Source organism: Cebus imitator, unplaced genomic scaffold, assembly GCF_001604975.1.
Source record: "Cebus imitator isolate Cc_AM_T3 unplaced genomic scaffold, Cebus_imitator-1.0 Scaffold255, whole genome shotgun sequence".
Taxonomy (NCBI): Eukaryota; Metazoa; Chordata; class Mammalia; order Primates; family Cebidae; genus Cebus; species Cebus imitator.
The window spans coordinates 2254256-2276218 of record NW_016107570.1 but is presented as its reverse complement, the minus strand read 5'-3'; the positions used below and the strand labels follow the sequence as shown (position 1 = coordinate 2276218).

At 34.1% G+C, this 21963-nt stretch overlaps 1 protein-coding gene across 4 annotated transcripts in view; it reads right to left on the bottom strand.

Moving 5' to 3' along the window:
* Nucleotides 1-21963, bottom strand: part of NDUFAF2 (NADH:ubiquinone oxidoreductase complex assembly factor 2) — a 217782-nt gene that overhangs the window by 69356 nt on the left and 126463 nt on the right. For all 4 annotated transcript variants that reach the window (XR_005195555.1, XR_005195556.1, XR_005195554.1 and 1 more), the window contains one exon: nt 8815-8904. Coding sequence is in view for 1 of the 4 variants with exons in the window: in XM_017499182.2 (XP_017354671.1) it covers nt 8815-8904 (90 nt within the window). In the remaining 3 variants the exon portion in view is untranslated. The remainder of the gene's footprint in view (nt 1-8814; nt 8905-21963) is intronic.

The window sequence follows — 21963 nt, the reverse complement described above, 5'->3', positions numbered from 1 at the left end:
AAAAGAAAGAAAAAGTAAAGTGTACTTGTAGGCATAGTGGTGTGTGTTTGTAGCCCCAACTATTTGAGAGGCTGAGGCAAGAGGACGGCTTGAGGCCAGGAGTTTGAGACCAGCCTGGGCCACAGAGCAAGACCCCCATCTCTAAAAAATAAATTACACCTGCGCACTCCTGGCTTCTAGTTCTTCCCTGAGAATGATGAATTTTACTTGCACGGCTGTCTCAGTAACCTCATTCCAGGTCCTTGCTTTACTCCAGCCTAAAGCAGCAGCTCCATCAATACTTATACTCATGCATGTTTTTTTCTCCTGTGAATCATTGTTTTTATTAAGCCATTTACTCTGAGGCTATATTCTCTCTAGTTTATCTTTGCTTTGGGGACTAACAAAAATTAGGAAGTATAGTCTGTCATAAGCGAAGACATGCCAAAAACATTTGTAACATCCATTTGGCAGTCTAGTACCCTGCATACTTTGTCCAAATACATGTTCCTTCAGCCATGCTTTCTGTTGGCTTTCCAATAATGTATTCTGATGAAGAAATATATTTTAGCTCCTTGCCAGATTGTTTTTTATTCTGCTAAAGTTTTAATTACAGACATTTTTATCACAATGGGAAGAACAAGTGATTTCCAATGGTACGTAAGTTTCTGCTTTTGCTATTAAAAAACCTCAAAAAAAATTTAAAACCTTTATCATTAAATTTAAAGAAACTTTGGAAAGCCCTGGATTAAGTATAACACAACTTTAAATATTTCTGGAAAAACTATACAGGTTTGTCTGAGCATTTGATCTTTACATGCTCTGCTACTTGGGATAGCTTCATATTATATAACCTAGTATCTCAAGACTAATCTATGTCCAAGGTAAGGTTCTTCATTTAAAAAGATTGGGGCAAATCCATGTTTCAAATAGTCTTTTGGATTAAGTCAAATCCTGAGACTGGGAAAGGGTCAGTTTTGACACTTTCTTATTGTATCCCCTGCTTATCTCCTTATTACTATTGTCATTTGGTAATGAATTTTTCTAAGATGGCTGTATTATTCTTTTACAGCTTTATTGAGGTATAATTGATGTATAATAAACTGCACATATTTCAAATATAAAAAAAATTATATGGGCCCTGCCTAATAAAGAAAAAAATTTTCAGAAAGAAGTTGGCAGAATAGTATCAAGGCTTGTTACAAAACCTCAGTAATCAAGACAATTGGCACTAGCTAAAGGATAAATAAATAACTCCATGGATGAAATAGAAAATGCAGAAATAGACACATCTATAGTCAACTGATGTCTGACAAAGGTGCTAAGGCAATTCAATGGAAAAAATAGTGGTCATTTAACAAAATGGTGCTGGAAAAATTAGATTGCCATATAAAACATGAAATGGTTATCTATACAAAAATTAATTCAAAATGTATCATAGACTTTAATGTAAAATCCAAAACTGTAGAACCCTAAACTTCTAGAAGAAATCACAGGAGAAAATATTCTTGACCTCAGGTTAGGCAAAGATTTCATTCATACAATGCTAAAAGCATGATATATAAAAGAAAAAATGATAAAACTGGAATTATTATAATTAAGAATATGTGCTCTTTGAAAGGCACTGTCAAGAGAATGAAAAAACAAGCCATAGACTGTGAAAAAATATTTGTCAATCATATATCTGATAAAGGACTTGTATCAATGATACATAAGAAATTCTCAAAACTAAGTAATTTTTTAATTTAATAAATTCCAGGCAAAAAGATATAAATAAGAGTACACCAAAGAAGATATACAGATGGCAAATAAGTTCATGAAAAGATAACCTAGGTCATTAGACATTAGAGAAATAAAAATTAAAACCACAATGAGATATCAAAACACACCAGTCAGAATGGCTCACATGTAATGAAACTGACAACAACAATGGCTAGAGATGAGGAACAGCTTGAACCCTCATACACTACTAATGGGAATGCAAAATGGTATAGCCACATTGAAAAATATCTTGGCAGTTTTTTATAAAGCCAAATCTATACTTAAATACAAAATGGTACAGCCACATTGAAAAATGTCTTGGCAGTTATTTATAAAATCAAATCTATACTTAAAACCTATCAATCCTGTCCAAGGATGTACTTGACAAAAAGTTTATGTTCTCAGATTTGTACATGAATGTGTATGTGAATTAATATTGCAACTTCACTCGTACTGCTATAAAGTAAAAATGACTCAAATGTCTTTCAACTAGTTAATGCAAAAAGATACATCAATATGACAGAATTCTAGTCAGCAATAAAAAGGAATAAACTTGCTGACTCATGCAAGTACACAAGCAAATCTCAAATGTATTAAGCTATGTTAAATAAAAAAGCTGTCTTTTGCTTCTAGTCAAGATGGAGCAACAGGGACAAATTACATAAAACAACAATCTTCAAGACAATGGACACTGAATAATGAAACACTATGGTCTCAGAGAATGTTAAATAAGTGAAGGCTGCCCTCACAATTGCCCCAGATTACTGCTTTGAATTTTGGTTGTGCCCCAGGGAGGGAATCCTGTCAAAACCCCACTGACTATATAAATTAAGAAGATGGTGCTGGGAGTCTAGGGAAAGCAAGGTTACGTAAGTTCACAGTTCAGAGAACCAGTTGGGTGACAACTACATAGAGGGCAAACCCTAGAGGATTGGCAGAGGCCCCCTTTCAAGAAAAGGAAGTTCTGCAACTTGATAAAAGCATCTATGAGAAAAACCTACAAACAACATATTTAATGGTGAAAGACTGAATGCTAAGGTAAGGAACAACACAAGAATATCCTTTCTAATCTTTTCTATTCAAGTGTATTGGAGGTTCAACCAAATTGTCTGGAAGTCCAGAGATTCTGTGCTGTACTGTGAGTTGATTTGAGACACTTCTTGAGTCATGAATGATAGAGCATTAGAGATATATGGAGGTTTAAAGGGTAATGAACTCAGTATTTTAATTTTATAGATGAAAAATAGGGAGGTTAATGCCTTTGCCAAAATGACCAAGGTAGTAAATGACCATTGCAGAGCATGGATGTAACCTAGGTCTTGATGCTGGAACAGGGATAGTACCATCCCTTGTCTATTATTTTATGAAGCTTACTTTGAAAGTTCTTGATGAGGAGCTCCCGTGGCCTGAGAAAGACATGTTGAATAGTTATGAACAATTATTAATTCTAAAAGCAATAAAAATAGGTATGACATTTTATACTGGGATATTTAGTATTAACAGTGTTAATGACAGATAGGTATGGTCTAATATACCTAAAAAGTAATTTTTATCTAACTCTCTTCTGAGGTTTTATTCTTCTATTTTAATGAGTACATATGATAAATAAAGCTTAACTGGATCAGGGTCTTTCTGCCTCTTCCAACTATATTCTGCTTTGTATGTATTTTAGGGTTCTCATAAAAAATGTTTATTATACCATTAACATGAAACAAGCTTAAACTTATCAAAAACAAGAAAAATAAAAATGAAAGATAAATACAACAATCTGAATTATAGAGAGACAAATATGAGAGGCTCTACAGAAGAACTACAAATAATGCCATGAATTAAACTTATAAGGTTCACTGAAACTTTGTAACATCACCCAGTAGTTAGTACTATACTATCTCCCACAGCTGAGACTTTGTCCAAGAATCTTCTATATGTTGTTTGTTTGTTTTTTCCCTGTGAGACAGGGTCTCACTCTGTCACCCACACTGGAGTGCAGTGGCATAATCTCAGCTCACTGTAATCTCTGCCTCCTAGGTTCAAGCAATCCTTCCACCTCAGCCTTCCGAGTAGCTGAGATTACAAGTGCGTGCCACCATACCTGGCTAATTTTTTGCATTTTTGGTAGAGACGAGGTTTCACATTGCCTAGGCTAGTCTAAAACTCCTGAACTCAAGTGATCTGCCTACCTCAGCCTCCCAAAGTGCTGGGATTACAGGTGTAAGCCATTGCACCTGGTCGAATCTTCTGTATGTTTGAAAACAATTGATCTGGTCTGCTGTTCCATGTCTTTCTTCTTAAAATGGACTATTTTCATCAAGTCAGCAAAATTCCCGAAATACCTGTTCCTTAAACATACTTACACACTTTCAATTTGAAATGCATTCATTCAACAAATGTTGATTGACCTTATATTTACTTTACATAAACTATTGAGCTAGGCCCTGAGAATACAAAAGTGAATAAGGTAAGGATCCTATCCTAAAAAATCTTCAAGCGTAGGGTGGAGGGTGCAGATAAGTAAACAATGAACCCCTTATAGTGTGTTATGTGTCATGACTGAAGGAGGTCCGAAGTGAGATGAAAGCAGAAAAAAGGAATATCTCACTTATCACTGGGGGTTTGGGGCTGAATCAGAAAAAACTTACAAACAGAAGCAATGCCTACTCCAAAACTTGAATAAAAAATAGGAGTTTGCCAAGTTATAAATGATGTAGGCAGTGTAATATAATATTGAGTAAAAATCTGGAAGCAGATAATTTAGGTTCCAATCTGGGTTCTAGCTGCTATTTGCATTTAGGAAGCTACTTAAATCACTCTTCTTCATTAGGAAGAATTAGAAGAGAATTTATAATTTCTCACTACAATATCTACCCATCTACCTGCATTTATGCCCACAGACTCTTTTTCTGCTACACTATTGATGAATTTTCCATGCTTTTGCTCAAAGGCCAACTCTTCCACCTGTGTACTAGGTTCTCCTCATCTTGTCTTCTCAAGGACGTCCTCTTTCCTGCAATTCTTCTCTCTGACTGGAGCTTTTCCATCACTATTACAAAATTCTCTTCTGTCTTTAAAACAAAACAAAGTATTTCTTGACTCCATTTTCCTCTCCAAGTACTGCTTCATCATTCTCCTTTTCTTTACAGAGAAACTCCTCATAAACACTGTCTATTCTCAGTCTCTCCAAATTCTCTCTTGCTATCCTTTTTTTAATCATGTATTTGCTCCTACCACTCTACAGAACTATTTTTGTGAGAAATCCCTCTTCTTAAAGCAGAGTTAATTTTTAGTCCTCATTTGACATTTTGATTACTTCTTCCTCTTTGATATTTGGCTTCTATGACACTTTTCTTCTTTTCTCCTACTACTCTGGCAGCTCCTTTTTGGTCTCCATTGCCTCTAACTAAACTATGGAGCATCCTAAGGGTGAGTGTTTGAATTTCTCATTTTGTATTTACACTAATTCTGTTTGTGATCTCTTCAGTCTCATTGCTTTATATACCATTTATTTGCTGGCAACTCCTAAATTTTATCTCCAGTACAGATATGTCCACTAAATTCTTAGCTCACATACAATTTAACTTGGATGTCTAATAGGCATCTCAAACTTAGCATGTCCAAAATTGATTTCATCTTTCCACCCCTAACTTGCTCCTTTCACAGTCCTGCACATGAATATTAACAGCAACTCCTTTTTCCAGGTGAGACCAAAACAGCTTAAGAGTCATTATTGACTGCTTTCCTCAGATGTTCCACATCCAATATGTCATCAGATTCTGTTGGCCCTACTTTTATAATAGATCCAGAATGCAACTACTTCTTTCCAACCCCCACTATTACTCTGGCCCAAGTCACAATTAATCTCTTGCCTAAATTATTACAAGAGCTTCCTGTCTCCATATTTTGCCTATGTTCCCCTAAGTCTATTTGCAATGCAGCAGCCATAGTGATCCTGTTAAATATACCTCAGGACTTATGACTACTCTTTTCAAAACCCTATAATGGCTTCCAGTCTCACTAAGAGTAAAAGCCAGAGTCTTTAAAATAGGCTACAAGGCCCCACAGATTGACAATCCTGTTAACTCTGTAACCTTATCTATTACTTTCTCTCTCATTCTATCCCAGTCACACTGGCTTCCTTGCTGTTCTTTAAACATCTGAGCATGTTTCTGCCCATTCTTGCCTCAGGGCTTTTGTGCTTGCTCTCCAGTAATGCTCCTCAGATAGTTAGCTGCAAGACTAGCTCCTTATGTTTTTATTCAGAAGTCATCTCAGCAAAGCCTTTTCTAAACACTATTGAAAACTGCAAAATTCTCCCCAACACTCCCTATGCCCTTTCCCTGCTTTATTTTCTGTGGCCATTAACATACAATATAGTCTAGTTTTTTATCTGGTGTATCATCTTTCTCCCACCCCAGAACATAAGCTCTATGAATGTAGAGGTCCTTAATAATTACCTATAAAATAAACAAAAAGAGCATATTGTTTAATCTATATTGTGGGAGAATACGCAACTTGCAGGTACCAGAATCCTGCTACTAATAATTGACAAATATAATATTCATCTGAACACAAAAACACTTAATTTACTTTTTCATGGTGTTGAGTTCTTATTTTTCACATTTAATTAATGTGTACCACCATAAAGATAATTTTTGTTTAGTGTTTGGTTGATAGATTTGTTTTAAATATATGTTCCATGGGAGAGCTATGCCAAATTACTAGATCAGGACAGCCATAAAAAGATCAGAACTTCATTGAAACTTTCTGAAAGTCTCAAAGGCTGAAAAATGAGTCATTGCATACTCATTTATTTATGACTTTATTTCTATAAACATCTTAATTCTATACTATTATTGGAAAAAATGATAAAAACAGACTCATTATAAGAAGGTGCAAGAATTATCTAAGAATTGTAAATGTAACTTATAACACTGGAGAGTCTGCTAAAAGGAGAAAGCTCAATTGCCCCTCCTACAAGTTGCCAATTTATGTTCTGTATTTCTTCAAAAACACTTTTGTATCTACTTATTTTTATGTTCTATTTCTCGTAGTTCTAGTATCTTCATAGCTAGTAAGCAGATATTGAAAAATATTTTTACTGAAATAATGTTTACATTCACATGCTGGCATAAAAGTAACATAATGCCTATAGCTACCACATGTAAGGTATCATGCTATGTCAGCCAAGAGGCAATGAGCCTACTGTTTCCTCATGTATGAAGCTATATAACCCAGGTCAATTAACTAACCTTTTTAGGCCTTAAGTGCTCCATCTATTGGGTGATATGGTTTGGCTCTGTGTCCCACTCAAATCTCATTTTGAATTGGAATCCCCACGTCACTGAAGGAGGGAGGTGATTAGATCATGTGGGTGGCTTCCCCCATGTTGTTCTTGTGAAGTGAGTGAGTTTTCATGAGATCTGATGGCTTTGTAAGTGTTTGGAAGTTCCTCCTTCATTCTTTTCTCTCCTGCTGCTATGCCAAGAAGGTGCTTGCCTCCCTGTCATTTTCTGCCATGATTGTAAGTTTCCTGAGGCCTCCCCAGCCATGTAAACTGTGAGTCAATTAAACCTCTTTCCTTTATAAATTACCCAGTCTCGGGTATTTCTTGATTTTCATCTTTTTTTGTTTTTTGGGTTTTTTTGAGATGGAATTTTCCTCTTGTTGCCCAAGAGGAGTGCAATGGCGCGATCTCAGCTCACTGCAACCTCTGCCTCTTGGGTTCAAGCGATTCTCCTGCCTCAGCCTCCTGAGTAGCTGGGATTACAGATGCGCACCACCATACCTGGCTAATTTTTTGTATTTTTAGTAGAAATGGGGTTTCACCATGTTAGCCAGGCTGGTCTCAAACTCCTGACCTCAGATGATCTGCCTGCCTCAGCCTACCAAAGTGCTGGGATTACAGGCATGAGCCACCGTGCCTGGGCTTAGGTATTTCTTTATAGCAGTGTGAAAATGACCTAATACAGTGGGTTAATTACAGTGTAAACACAGTGATGGTAAAGTAATGGGATAATATCAGGCATCCAGGTAAATACGTGACATGTGTAAGTGATATATAATATAGGTATTGAGGTTTCAGTTAGGGTTCTTTTAGTTGCATACACCAAAAGCTAGATTTCATGTAATTCAGTGCATACTGATTAAGTACCTACTAGGTGCCTTACTATGTGCCAGGCAATATGCTAGGCACTGTAAAGCAATAAAGGGAAATAAGTAACATGGTTATCGGGTACCATTTTGAACTCAGTCTTGGCAGCTGAACTTCATTCAGAAAGAAACTGAACTGGGAACCAGAAAGCTGCTGGAAAACTAGGAAATATTCTCTCTATATACTTCTCATTGTTAACTAGTTTCAGTTTTCTTCTCAGTAAATCTGTTTTCTCTGCAATATCAGCTTTTCTGAAATAAATCAGCTTTTTATGCAATAAAACTTTGATGGTAGATTAAAGGTGACCACTTACAAACTACTAAGTTTATATGTTGCTGTTACAGCTACACTGAGAGACCAACTGCTGCTGTTTCGTCTCCCTTTGATCTTTTATCTTAATTTCAAAGTCTTAGGAAAGGGATCAAGCATCCGTTTTTGTCTAAACAATAGGTCAGTTAATAGGGTTGTTGTGAGTTGAAAAAAATACTCCAAATGGTATCTACAGCAAGTGTTATGCATGAATTATAAAAGAAAAAACTAAAAGTTTAAGTTACTTTGCAAGTTCATGTGTGTAGTGAGTGCCAGAAACGGGATTCAAATCCTAGGGTTGTGCAAGTGTAGGGTCACCATACGAAAGTATATACCTGCTTAAATTTTGCATCTTAGGATTTTTGCTAGCCTCACCTTAGTCCCAGTTTTCCTAATGCTTAATAGTTCTTTTTGCTATACATGCATCCCCGTACTAAAAGTTGGCACCTTCACAACTTTGAAAGAACGCAATGTTAAAAAAAACAAAGTTTAAAACATTCAGACAGTAAAATTTTTTTGCAAAGAGAAACATTATATAATTATATATAGTCTTATTGAGTTTGTATATTGTTAAACAATTTACCTCCCATGAGATTCTACTGAAAGCAGAAACTTACCTTCCCATTCTGTTGGAATATCCCCTGGTTCATAGTCTACTTCTTGTTTTTTTGCTGCTTCTACAATTCTTTTCTCTCGAATAGTTTGTCCTATAAGACAAAAGTCATTAATACATTTTAAAATCTATGCTACAGTAGTTACTGTAATTAATCCTTTAATATTGCATAACCCCTTATATGGTTAAATAATTAACAGGTGGAGAATAGATTCCATTTTGAATTAGGTATATTACAAAAGGCAAATTCTAAACTACTGCAATAATTTATAATTATCTACCACAGCGTACAAAAATTAATGGTAGGCTTGGCGCAGTGGCTCGTGCCCATAATCCCAGCAGTTTGGGAGACTGAAGTGGGTGGCTCGCCTGAGCTCAGGAGTTTGAGATCACCCTGGGCAACACGGTAAAACTCCATCTCTATTAAAATACAAAAATTAGCCAGGTATGGTGATGCACACCTGTAGTCCCAGCTACTCTACTTGGGTGCCTGAGGCAAGAGAATTGCTTGAACCCGAGAGGCGGAGGCTGCCGTGAGCCGAGATTGTGTCACTGTACTCCAGCCTGGGCTACAGAGAGAGACCCTCTCAAAAAAAAAAAAAAAAAAATTCTAAATTCAATGTACAGAAAAAGAGTAACCAATCTACAGGGCACTAATGGCCAATAAAAAATATTTTAATAATCAACAGAGAGTTCAACTCCTTCTGATTTACATGTATATATCTTAAAAGTACCAATGGCTGCTGGAATCACCCAATAAAATTGATATTCATGACTGTTACTAAGTGTGTAATGGACCAAAGACCCTGCAGCCACCCTGTCCCTAATACACTGACAAACCCAAGGGAACCAAGCCATGGGTTGAATTCCGTGGCCCATTTAAATCACTGCCTCTTAAGGGAACTTAAAAGAAGAATGACAAAAATTGGTCATTGGTTTGGTTATGGCTATGGTGGATTGAAGGTTACCACTTACAAGCCACTAAGTTCATATGTTACTGTTAGAGCCACAATGAGAGGCCAACTGCTGCTGTTTTGCCTCTCTTTGATCTTTTATCTTCATTTCAAAGTCTATGGTTCTTCAGATGAGAAATTAATATCTGGAGTGGAATAGTAGCAATGTAGAAACATGAAAGCAGAGAGACAGTAAAGAAAAAGTTGGTGAGAAGTCAAGAATGGAATGAGAATGTCTAATGCTTACATTTCTCCATAATAAAAAGTTGATTAGTGCATATTTTAAGTTTATACAGAAGGCATAAAACTATTAGTTATTTTCTTCTGTTTTCAGAAAGTTTTCATTGTATCTTTCAAAGCAGCTTCGTCAAAATGGTTGCTTCAAAACATGTTCCTTTCTCATTGAAACTTTGAGCCTGCAGAAACCAGGTAGGCTTTCTACTACCTACTATTTAACAAGTGTGCCTGCCTACTCCAGGGAATGTGAGCTGAGATAGAGAAGTCATCAATGAGCAATGATAAAGGGAGCAGCATGGCTTAACAGTGATCAGACCAGTCAGGGAGAGAAATTTGGACCTTACAAAATACTCCTTTCTCTTACCACTCCTAGGCCAATCTTACACTATGCTAAATATACTGACTTACACAATTAAAGAAATCAACCTTGATGCCTACAAATCTCCCTCTTGCACTACCTGATATTCTATTAACTGTAAATTCCATTAAATGTGGACAGGAAACTCCTGAGAGTGACTGTCCAGGAGAAAGAAAGACATAAGAGGAAAGCCTGAGAAGGCTGAATGGCTGGTTTTATTTCTTCCATCTTAGTAATATTAAGTGTAAGGCTGGGAGTTCATAGACAACCCATTAAGGCTAATAAACCTTAAGAATGTGGTCAGGGAAGTTCTGCATTTCATTACGAAGTCATTTAATCAGATGGATTTAATCCTAACACAGAAGTTCCCCAAGTTCTACAAAGAGGAGTTACCTTTTGCTCATCTTACCCAATAAATTTACAGTAGGACAAGGGACTGGTAGTAAAAGTTGTAGGGACAAGGATTAGGGTAAAAGGAGCCTATAACAATAACAGCTGCGTTTCTCTCATAGTAGAGGCTCAATATATGTACATGTATTTTTACTAAAACACTATTCACATTCACATATATAAATACATCATAACAAGTTACTATAAATTTAGTATTCGTAATTTAGCACACATTAAATTATGCTTATATGACAATTTTCAAAATGTGTTAGTCAAATACCTATGTTTTCATATAGTCCTTATCTAATTACCAAAATGTAAGAATATCTTTTTGGAGTAACAGTTATAGAGAGGAAAACTATTGTCTAAAATAAAAATTTAAATACATGGGATCCTCAAAGTACATGTGTGATCTTTAAGTTTTTAAATGTACATCAATAAAGTTTAGCACATGGGAAGAGGACAGACAGGTCTATAGTTCTCAGTAGCACTACTAAATGCATATATATAACAGGCATATCTGCAACAAAACAAATTAACATTTCATTCCTACTTTTAGGTCTATCAACTTCATGTAAAGTCTCCCAAGGATTTAAATCAAAAGTTATACGTGTGTGTGTATGTGTGTGTGTGTGTGTGTGTGTGTGTGTGTGTGTGTGTGTGTNTGTGTGTGTGTGTGTGTGTGTGTGTGTGTGTGTATGTGTGTGCGTATGGAAAGGCAGGAAGAGTAATTAATAAGCTAGTTTAATTTCAGGACAATCACTGAGTAAACCTTTGTTTAGAAATATGTAACATCAAAGATGTGTTTTTAAAAGTATACATCTTTAGAAATGTAAAATAAAGCTATTAGCTTATTGAATAAATTCTTTGTAATCAGACATGTTTATCTCCTCAATAAATTACTGTAAAACTATTCCTTTTGGAATAAATGCTACTTGTATAATTTTTATGAACTAGGAATGGAATTTATGCCTCCCACTGAATAAGGAATTATGCACAAATTGTGCACTTACTGATACTAATATGGTTACATGCAATATTTAAAAAGACAATCCTTATCATAGCAAAAAATTTCCATCCTCATGAATATAGCAAATTTACGTACCTGCTCAAGTATCAAAATTTTAGGATCTGATTTACATTTAAAAATTAACTTGGTAACAAAAACATTTAATCCAATATATGTGTAGGTTCAGTAAGTCCTAATACAACAAAATAATTGACATTGGTAGACTCAATGAGTATTATTAAGTAAAATAATGCATAGTCGTTTTATTTAATACTAAACAATATTATATTTAATTGAAACACAGTGAATTCAGGAAGGTGGTAATGGTCAACAATCTATGGATTTAAAGACCGTAGATATAACAGTATATTTTTCCAAACTTTAAAAACTTTAAAGCTAGCTGATGTTGAGTCAATTGTCCTAGGAGAATAGCAGATTTCCTTTTTCTTTGTTTAGAAAAATATGGAACCCATTTAGTTTTTTTTTTTTAAAAAAAAGAAAAAATAATAAAAGGCGAGATCCTGAGGTGTATCATAGATGACAACGGTTTAGGTCTAAGACAGATTTCACCTGTTCTACTGAACTTCTAAGGATACAGTATGAGTACCCTGGACACAGACATAGGAAGGAGACTCTAGATCAGAATCCTGAACTTCAGCCATTCAAGTACCATCTTTGCGATTTTTGCTATACCTTACAGTACTATATCTTAATATTTTTCTTTACAGTAATTTGCATTTTTCTTCAATACTCATTTTTACCTTTCCCTAAAAAATATTCATGAAATCACTGGCTTAATGTATTAGTTGTATTTTTTTCTCACCCATAAAAATAGATTTAAAAAATATAAAGCGTTGTCTTTGTGTCATCTAAAGTCATCTTGTAGACCACACTTGGGAAACCACACTGCAGGCCATATTGTTTGAAGAGACAGGCCCAGCCACATATATGGTGATACAAGGCATAAAAACCAATATAACCAGTAGGAAATTCCTATGGGCAGGGAATGGTGTTGAATATCAAAGTCTTGCTTGGATTATGTTTACCCTTGATTTCATAAAATCCTGTGGCGTACAACAATGTTTAGTTAGGTTTGAAGGAAGAAGGGAGAGCTCCTAGATTTCCAGAGAGAGGCAGGAAAAAAAAACAACACTAACATTTACGGCAGGTTTACCATGTGCCAGACAATGAACTAAGGTTTAGTTCTGCATGATTAATTTCATTTAAGCTTTATAATGCTAATAATGCTATGAGGTACTATTATTACTTTATTTTAATGAACCATTTATATATTTCATTTATAAAGAGGTTGAGGCTTAAAAGAACTTAAGACATTTACTTGGTAGCAAACAGAAATCAGGATTTGAACATGGGTCTTTTGACTCCAGATCCTAGACACTTAACCACTAAGACATGTTGCCAGACTTTCAGATAACTGCAAATTTTACATCTTTAAACTGAATAGATTTCAGCTGGTAAAATACAAGGGCTAAGCCAAAAAGCAAAAGTCACTGCCATTTCTTAAAAGATTAAAAAATAAACTCTTTCTTTCCAAAAAAGAAAAACGGAAAAACCAGTGCCTTTCATTAAGGTGTTTCAGAATGTAGAAAACACATCTTAAATCACTTAACTTAATCCTAATAATAGAGTCATTAAAACTTCACTGAAGAAGATTTGGAAAATATAAAAAGTAGAAAAAAATTAAAATGATCTGTGAGCACATGACCCAAAATATCATATTAACATGTTATTCTATTTCCTTTCAGTTTATTATAACTAACAGATCATAAATACACAACACATATACTTGTGCACATGTATTTATAAGATTAAGGTTGTACCTATATCCTTTTTCCTACCACATGGAAAATATGAAAATTTTCATGTTATTTTTCCATAACTTACAAAGAAAAATCAACATTCAGTTTCTGAACTTGTTCTGACATTCTGAGGAAAAAGAAATTTCTTGTAAAAAATGTGTTAATAACATTTCTTTTGTTCAACTGTGTTTAAAATGTGAAGATAAAAGTAAAAAAGACTGCCTTGTTAAGCATAGGCTGTAAAGCAAATTAAAAAAATACAAAAATGAAAATTTATGCCAATTAAAGATATGTATCAGATACGCCATACAAAGGGAGTTTTACAAATTAAGGCAGAACTTCAAGACCAGGAGAGTAAGAAAGAGGTAAAGTATAGTGATCCATACATTCTTTATGTTAACATGTAATGGATTTATTAGTGATATTTAAAATGAATTAATAAACACTTAAAAATTCTCAGTTTTATGTGTTTAAAATAAATTTTATAGTATATATTTAAGGGATATAACATGATGTTGTGAGATATGGATAGACAGCAAAAAGATTACTAAGAGTGAAGCAAATTAAAATATACATCATCTCACAGTTACCCCTTTTTGCGTGTGGCAAGAGCAACTAAAATCTACTCATTTAGCATGAATCCTACACACAGTACAGTTTTATTACCAGTAGTCTTCATGAACATTAGATCTCTAGATTTGTTCACCCTACATGTTTGCTATTTTGTATCCTTTGATACACATCTCCCTATTCCCAACCACCCCTTCCTGTCCCAGGCGACCACTGTTTTGTTTCTGGTCTCTGTACACAATCAGCCCTCTGTATCCATGAGTTCTGCATCCACAGATTCAGTGGACCACAACTGAAAATATTTGGGAAAAAAATGATAAAATAACAATGCAACAATAAAACAGAAATTTAAAATACAGTATAACAACTATTTACATAGCATTTAGACTATATTTGGTATTATAAGTAATTTAGAAATAATTTAAAGTATACAGAAGTATGTGGATAGGTTATATACAAACACTATGCCATGTTATATGAGTGACTTGATAATTACAGATTTTTGATCAAAAATTTTTGGTCAAAAATTAGTTGATCATATATGTTTAGATTGATTTCTAGGCTCTCTATTCTGTTCCACTGATTTATATGTCTATTTTTATGCCAGTACCATACTGTTTTGATTACTATAGCTCTGTAATAAAATTTTAAATCAGAAAGCATTAAAAAGTGTTTATTAATTTTAAATCAAGGTTGCTTCCAACTTTGTTTTGCTTTCTCAGAATTGTTTTGGCTCTCTGAGGTCTTTTATGGTTCTATACAAATGTTAGGATTATTTTCCTAACATTTGTGAAATGTCTGTGAAGAATGCCATTGGAATTTTGATAGAGTTTGTGTTACATATGTATGCTGGTTTGAGTATTATGAACATTCTAACAATATTAATTCTTCCAATCCATGTGCATGGGATATCCTTCCCTTTATTTGTGTCTTCTTTAGTTTCTCTCATCAGTGTTTTATAGTTTTTGGTGTACATATTTTTCACCTCCTTACTTAAATTTATTCCTTAGTATCTTATGTTATTTGATTCTATCATAAATGGGATGGTTTCTTGATGTCTTTTTCAATTAGGCTGTGTATTAAAATGCTAATTTTTGTATGTTGATTTTTATATGCTAATTTTTGTATCCTGTAACTTTATTGAATTTATTTATTAGTTCTAACAGGTTTTTTATTTTTTGTAAAATCTTTAAATTTTTTTTTACATATAGAATCATGTTTTCTACAAATAAAGATAATTCTGTTTCTTTTCTGATTTGGATGCCTTTTATTTCTTTTTCTCATCTGATTGATCTGGCTAGTACTTCTAGTACTATGTTGAATAGAATGGGTAAGAGTGTGTGTCCTTGCCTTGCACCAGATCTTAGTGGAAATGTTTTCAGTTTTTCCCCATAGATTATAATGTTAACTGTACATTTTTAATAAATGGCCTTTATTACATTGAGATACTTTCCTTCTATACTAAACTGTTGAGAATTTTTATCAAGAAAGGATATCAGACTTTGTTGAAACATTTTTCTGCACTAATGATGATCATGTAGTTTTTATGTTTCATTCTGTTGATGTAATGCATCACATTGATTTGTGTATGTTAAACCAGTCTTGCATGCCAGCAATGCATCTCCCCAATTGGTCCTGGTGTATAAGCTTTTTGATGTGTTGTTGGATTTGGTTTGCTAATGTTTTATTGAAGAGTTTTGCACCAATGTTCATCAGAAAAATTGGTCTGTAGTTTTCTTGTGATGTCTTTGTCTGGCTTAGGTATCAGGGTAATGCTGGCCTCATAAAATATGTTTGGAAGTATTCTCTGTAGCTCTATTTTTCAGAGGAGTTTAAGAAGTATCAGTATTATTTCTTCTTTGACTGTATGGTAGAATTCAGCTGTATAGCCATCTGGTGTTTGGCTTTTCTTTGTTGGGGGTTTTCTATTACTTCTTTAATCTCTTTATTAGTTATTGGTCTGTTCATGCCTTCTATTTCTTCCTGACTAAATCTTGGTAGGTTGTATTTTTCTAGGAATTCATCCATTTCCTCTAGGTTACCCAATTTGTTGGCACATAATTTTTCCTAATAGTCTTGTATTATCCTTTTTATTTCTGAGGCATCTGCTATAATTTCATCACTTTCATTTTTTATTTTGTTAGAATTTTCTTTTCTTAGGCTGGTTAAGGGTTTATACATTTTGTTTTCAAAAAACCAACTCTTTATTTTATTGATTCTTTCTACGGTTTTTTGTTCTCTATTTGATTTATTTCTGTTCTGATTTTTATTATTTCCTTCCCTCTGCTTATTTGGGGTTTAGTCTGTTCTTTTTCTGGTTCCTTAAGGGGTAACATTAGACTATTTAAAATGTTTCTTGTTTTTAACATAGGCATTAATTGCTATGATGTCCCTTTTAGAAATGTCTTTGCTGCATTCCATATGTTTTGGTATGCTGTGCTGCCAATGTCAATTGTCTTAAGACATTTAAAAAATTTCTCTTTTGATTTATTCTTTGAAGAAGATCTCTTTGGGTTCAATCTATTTGGGGAGCTCTAACCTCAGGGTGTCTAGGGAGTTGGGTTCCTCAGCTCAAGGCCTTTCAAAACTACTATAAGCACCTTGGACATGAGGTATAGGTTCACTCTCAAAGGCACAAGTGAATGCAATTCTCCCACTAAGCCAGGGTCAGTTGCTCTGAGGCACACTCTAGCATCTTGGGCCCAACGGCTGGGATACAGCTGTGGTTCTGACCCTTTAGTTTTATTAAAAAAAAAAAATCAATACATATTCCACAAACAAAGTTCTTTCATAATTATGAAGAGTCTAAAGGAATTCTGAAACCAAAATGTTTGAGAACCATATATACCACTGAAAAAAACCAGGACTCTGTAAAGCCACAGCAATAAAAAATATAGATAAATAGATGGATAAATAAAAATTGGGGAGATAAAAGGGCTCTTGCTTACCATGCTGATAAACAGCAAATGTGAAACAAGTATTTTCAGAGTTGGAAAATCATTATTTTCTAACTATCATGACTGGTTCTGGTAAAAATTACTAATGGAAGGGGATTGTTTTTGTTTTTATTTAGAAAGTTTCCCTTTCTTTTGCATATAGTGTTCTTACACATGTGAAAGCTGCACAAGACATTATTTAAAGTATGGTTAGAAATAAGATTTCTAATTTTACTACTTACAAATACTGCCTTCCTAGGGTTTCAGTGATCCTGTAGGTAAGTAAGACTCTTAAAGGTGCCTGTGACAGGAAACACCAATGGTTCTTAAGAACGAAACAGCAGACTCAGGCATCTCTCCTTTCCTGGGCCACTATTCTTTTCTTAATTCATTCACACAGGCCAGGAGAGATATTTGGGCACCTTTAATCTTTACAGTTCAGACTTTCAGAGCTCACAACGTATCTAAGACAGTGAAGAAGGGATTTTCTTCCACTAGTACCAAATCAAAGGTAGGGGGCTATAGAGCTGTAACCCACAAGCATATGTAATCCCTGGTGATAGTTTTCAACCAGTTGTCTACTTCTAGTCCAATATTTTCCATTGATGGGGCAGCACGAGGAGAGATGAGTGTAACTTGGAGGTGATTTCGGGGTTGAAAGAAAGGTTGGGTTGAGTGAGGTGACACATTTCTGAGACAGATGTTTCCTTGTGTATAAGCAACCTTCAGACTTTTGATGCCTGACAGGAGCCCCTGGCTTGGAGGAATGGTAATCAAATAGGTAGGACAACCAGAGTAAGATCCTTATAGTCTGACTGATGTCTGTCCTTTTATAGCAGTGGCAGCAAGCAGTACAACCAGGAGATAATTTTAAATCAGTTTGTTGACTGGTGGTGATGTATAAAAGACTGAATTCTGCATACAAAAGGAGGTTTAGAAGTGTCAATGCATAATGTATAAAAGTGAGAACTATTGAAAGCCAAGCACCACACTACATATATGTAAGTCTTAGAAATGTCTAGCATTTTACCTCATTTACTTCCTTTCCATTACTGTGGTAATCATACATTGAAAACTGTGTTTTTAAAAACAAAGAAATAACAAATATAATGTTGAAAAATGATTTTTGTGTGTGGGTTTCAAACTTTCTTATTCTGAAACACTGCAAATAAAATGAACACCAATTAAGAGCACTAAAATAGGAATTCTTATACTGAAAGCCATTTTTACATATGACTTAAAGTGTAATTTGACTAAAGTTGCTCAGATACAGCATCTATTTATTAAGAACTTGCTGTGCACCAAACAATATTTAAGTTCCTTTCATGTTTTATCTTTTATCTTTAAAGCAGTCTTCTACAGATGAGAAAAAAGATGCATAGGGTAGTTAACTTATCCAAATGTTCACAGCTGATTAAAGTAGTATAGCTAGCATTTGAACCCAAGCATTTCTATGACTCCAAGCATAAGGTTTTTCTGTTTAAGATTTTTAAATTAGCATTTACAAAGTTTGTATGTAGTATTATTACAGATACCCAATTAAAAACTAACATTTTATTCATGACTAGTATAAGCTATTATTCCTCATAGTGATTAAATTATCCGACATGTCCTACATATACTTAGGTGAACATGGAAGACTATCTTCACAGATAATACATTTTTAAAGCAATTACAGAAGTCTTAAAGATAAGCTTTCAGAATTTTTAAGATTGCCAACTAGTTCAATGGATTATCTAAAATCTTATTAGCTTTCTCATATTTACAAGTGTTCTACAAGGAATCTCAACTTGTTCTATCACAGAAAATCCAACATTATATCAAAATGCTTGGTTATTCTGAAATGCTAATATAATTTAGCCTTTCATATCTGAAAAGATAAAAGGTCTTAAACTACACCCAGTAAGACGGCAGAACAATTCCAAATAATCTATTTCCTATATTAGTGAAAATGTCATGTGGTACGCTTAAAGCACACCAATATTCTGTTTAAACTGGACTTCATTCATGAAGTTTTTAAAGCCACAAATAAAATTTTAATCTCAAAGTACATAAGAAGAATATCACAATTTAAGAAAAAAAGATAACCTATTGTAAATTTGTGTTTGTGTTTTCCACAAGGACAATAAACTCTTATTGACTGTTAATTTTTAAAAGTACTATGAGAGCATTCTATTCAAACAAATCTTTAAAGCTCTAAAAACATCTGTAATTCAACCAACAAATATACACTGAATAGTCTATTGCATTAATCTAAGAAGATTTATAATTAAGCAGGTTTGTTTTCTGATTATATTCCCAACTCAAACATGTAAGTCTTAGAAATGTCTAGCATTCTACTTCATTTACTTCCTTTCCATTACTGAGGAAATCATACATTAAAAACTGTCTTAAAAAAAAAAGAAATAACACTTACATATTATGTTGAAAAATCATTTATTTTTCAAAATGAAAGGAATTTTTTATCCGCTGAAAAAGCACAGTTGCAATTGCACCTGATCTACTCTCCAAAGGAAGGTAACCATTCAAACAAAAAATATAAATGATGAATGCATGACTATTCAGTTCATGTAATAATGTGTTAACTCTGAAGAGCTGAAAGAAGCAGCCATTTCAGGTTTTGATTGATGTGTAGGAATCAGCTTTTGAAAGTACTCCATTCACTTAATACATTCTATACTTCTTTGTAAAGCTAAATTATCTCCAATGTATGAAGTATATTCATAATTGAAAATTTGAACATTTAACAAAATATCGCAAAAATGAATATTAGGTGATTCTGCTATGAATGTATCTAAATTATAACATGAGTTAACGTGTCTTAAACACACACAAAAAGGAAGGAAAAAAGGCGGGACTGAAAATTTTTTTAGCTAAATTAAATAGGCTTTAAGACATTATAAAGAATTTCAAGTTTTAACAAAACTATTTTATAATAAGAGAACATTTATGAATGTGATTGGAAATCTTATTTAATAGTGACTCAAACAAACAAATTCCAATCTGGTACACCTTGATATAAAAAAAACAAAAAATATAAATAAAAAGAATATTTTCTTCTTTCAAAATTAGTAAATACTCATAGTGTTGCATAAAATAATATAATCAAGTATTTAATTTTCACTTTGAAAATCTAATTTGGACTTGGGGCTTTCAATAAACAGGTAAAAAGAGAAGGAAGGAAATAATTTAAAATGATGGTAAATATTACTAGAATTTAGAGAATTATAAAATTATAGTACTTATAAAGCTTGAGCCAAGCCCAAACTTTATTTTCAGATTTGAAATGTAGCAGATACAGTTGATTACGTGATTGATTTCTAGACCCAAATGGTTTCACAGAAATCAAGTATTTGGTCGTTAATCACAGACCATAAAAGAGTCAAAGATCGTACTGTTATCCATTGTTATTAATTCACAGAATATGTGGCAGTTTTAAATATGAATAATTTAATAAAAATAGAGTGCATTTTGTGGTACATTAGTCTCAATTTTTAAAAATTATATTTATTAATCCATGAAATTACCAATACACTTCATTAATCTATTTAATTTAGTTAGCCACCAGGCACCACTGATCACTAATAAATAGAAACATATTCTAATATAGAAGGAGACCACATAATCATCTAATGAAATATGATAGTTATCAAGTTAACAGGAACTGCACTAGTATTTGTGAACAGATCCCCAAGCTCAAAAATTGGATTTAACTGGTAAAACGCTGGGGTGCCAATAATTGTTAAACTCTTGTCATTAAAAATGTCTTCTTTAGAGGTTCAATTTACAAAACTGTTCAAGCAGAGCCTCTCTGGTTGAGGCAGTGGTCCAGAGTACCACCCACCTTTTCTCTCCTCTCCCTAAATGTGATTACTTCCTCACACTCCTAGGAGTCTAAGGAGTCCTGTGAAAATCACTGATTCAGATCAAGTATTGTACTTCTGAGATTCCCAGTCTGTCCAGGAACATATAACAAAATCAAGATCTTACCAATGGGCAGAAAGACCACCATTCATTTACTTCCTTCCCTATACTATTTTTCGTTTAGTTAGTCAAGCAATCTGTCACAAACTACTAAGTAACTGGTAGTAAGACAATGTAGGATTTTTCCTACAGTTCTGTTCTCCAAGAACATATAAAGCCTACTTCAGCTGTGAATCTATGATTTAAAGCTGGAACTTGATTTAAGGCTTGTTTCCAGTGTTCAGAAAGGATGAGTTCAGTGAGAAGTCATTTTCTCATGTTGGAATAAGAAGTGCTTAGGAAGAGACAAAGAAGTCTGAACAGCAAGAGGGAAAAACAACGCTCCAATTCACTTGTCATCAAGGAAGCAGGCCTCCACTGTGGAGGCATTCTTAATACTTTGTATCCCTCAGAACTGGAGGCTGCTGTGAGGGGAAGATTTAGGTAGTTTGATGCGAATTATCAGCAGTGAAAGGAAAGTCCACCAAGAAAAATTTTTATATAGTACCATATTTTTTGTTTGTTTTTTTGAGACAGAGTCTTGTTCTGTCGTCCAGGTTGGAGTACAGTGGCATGATCTCAGCTCACTGCAACCTCAGCCTCCTGGGTTCAAGTGATTCTCATGCCTCAGTCTCCTGAGTAGCTGGGATTATAGGGATGCACCACCATGCCCAGCTAATTTTTGTATTTTTAGTAGAGACGGGGTTTCACCATGTTGGCCAGGCTGATTTCAAACTCCTGACCTCAGGTGATCCACATGCCTTGGCCTCCCAAAGTGCTGGGATTACAGGCTTGAGCCACCGTGCCCGGCCATAGGACCATATTATTTTAGTCATTAGTTTAAACTCTTCCTATGACAAACTTTTTCCCTGGCTAATAACTAACAAAATTGGATGACATGAATTTTACCTTTGTTC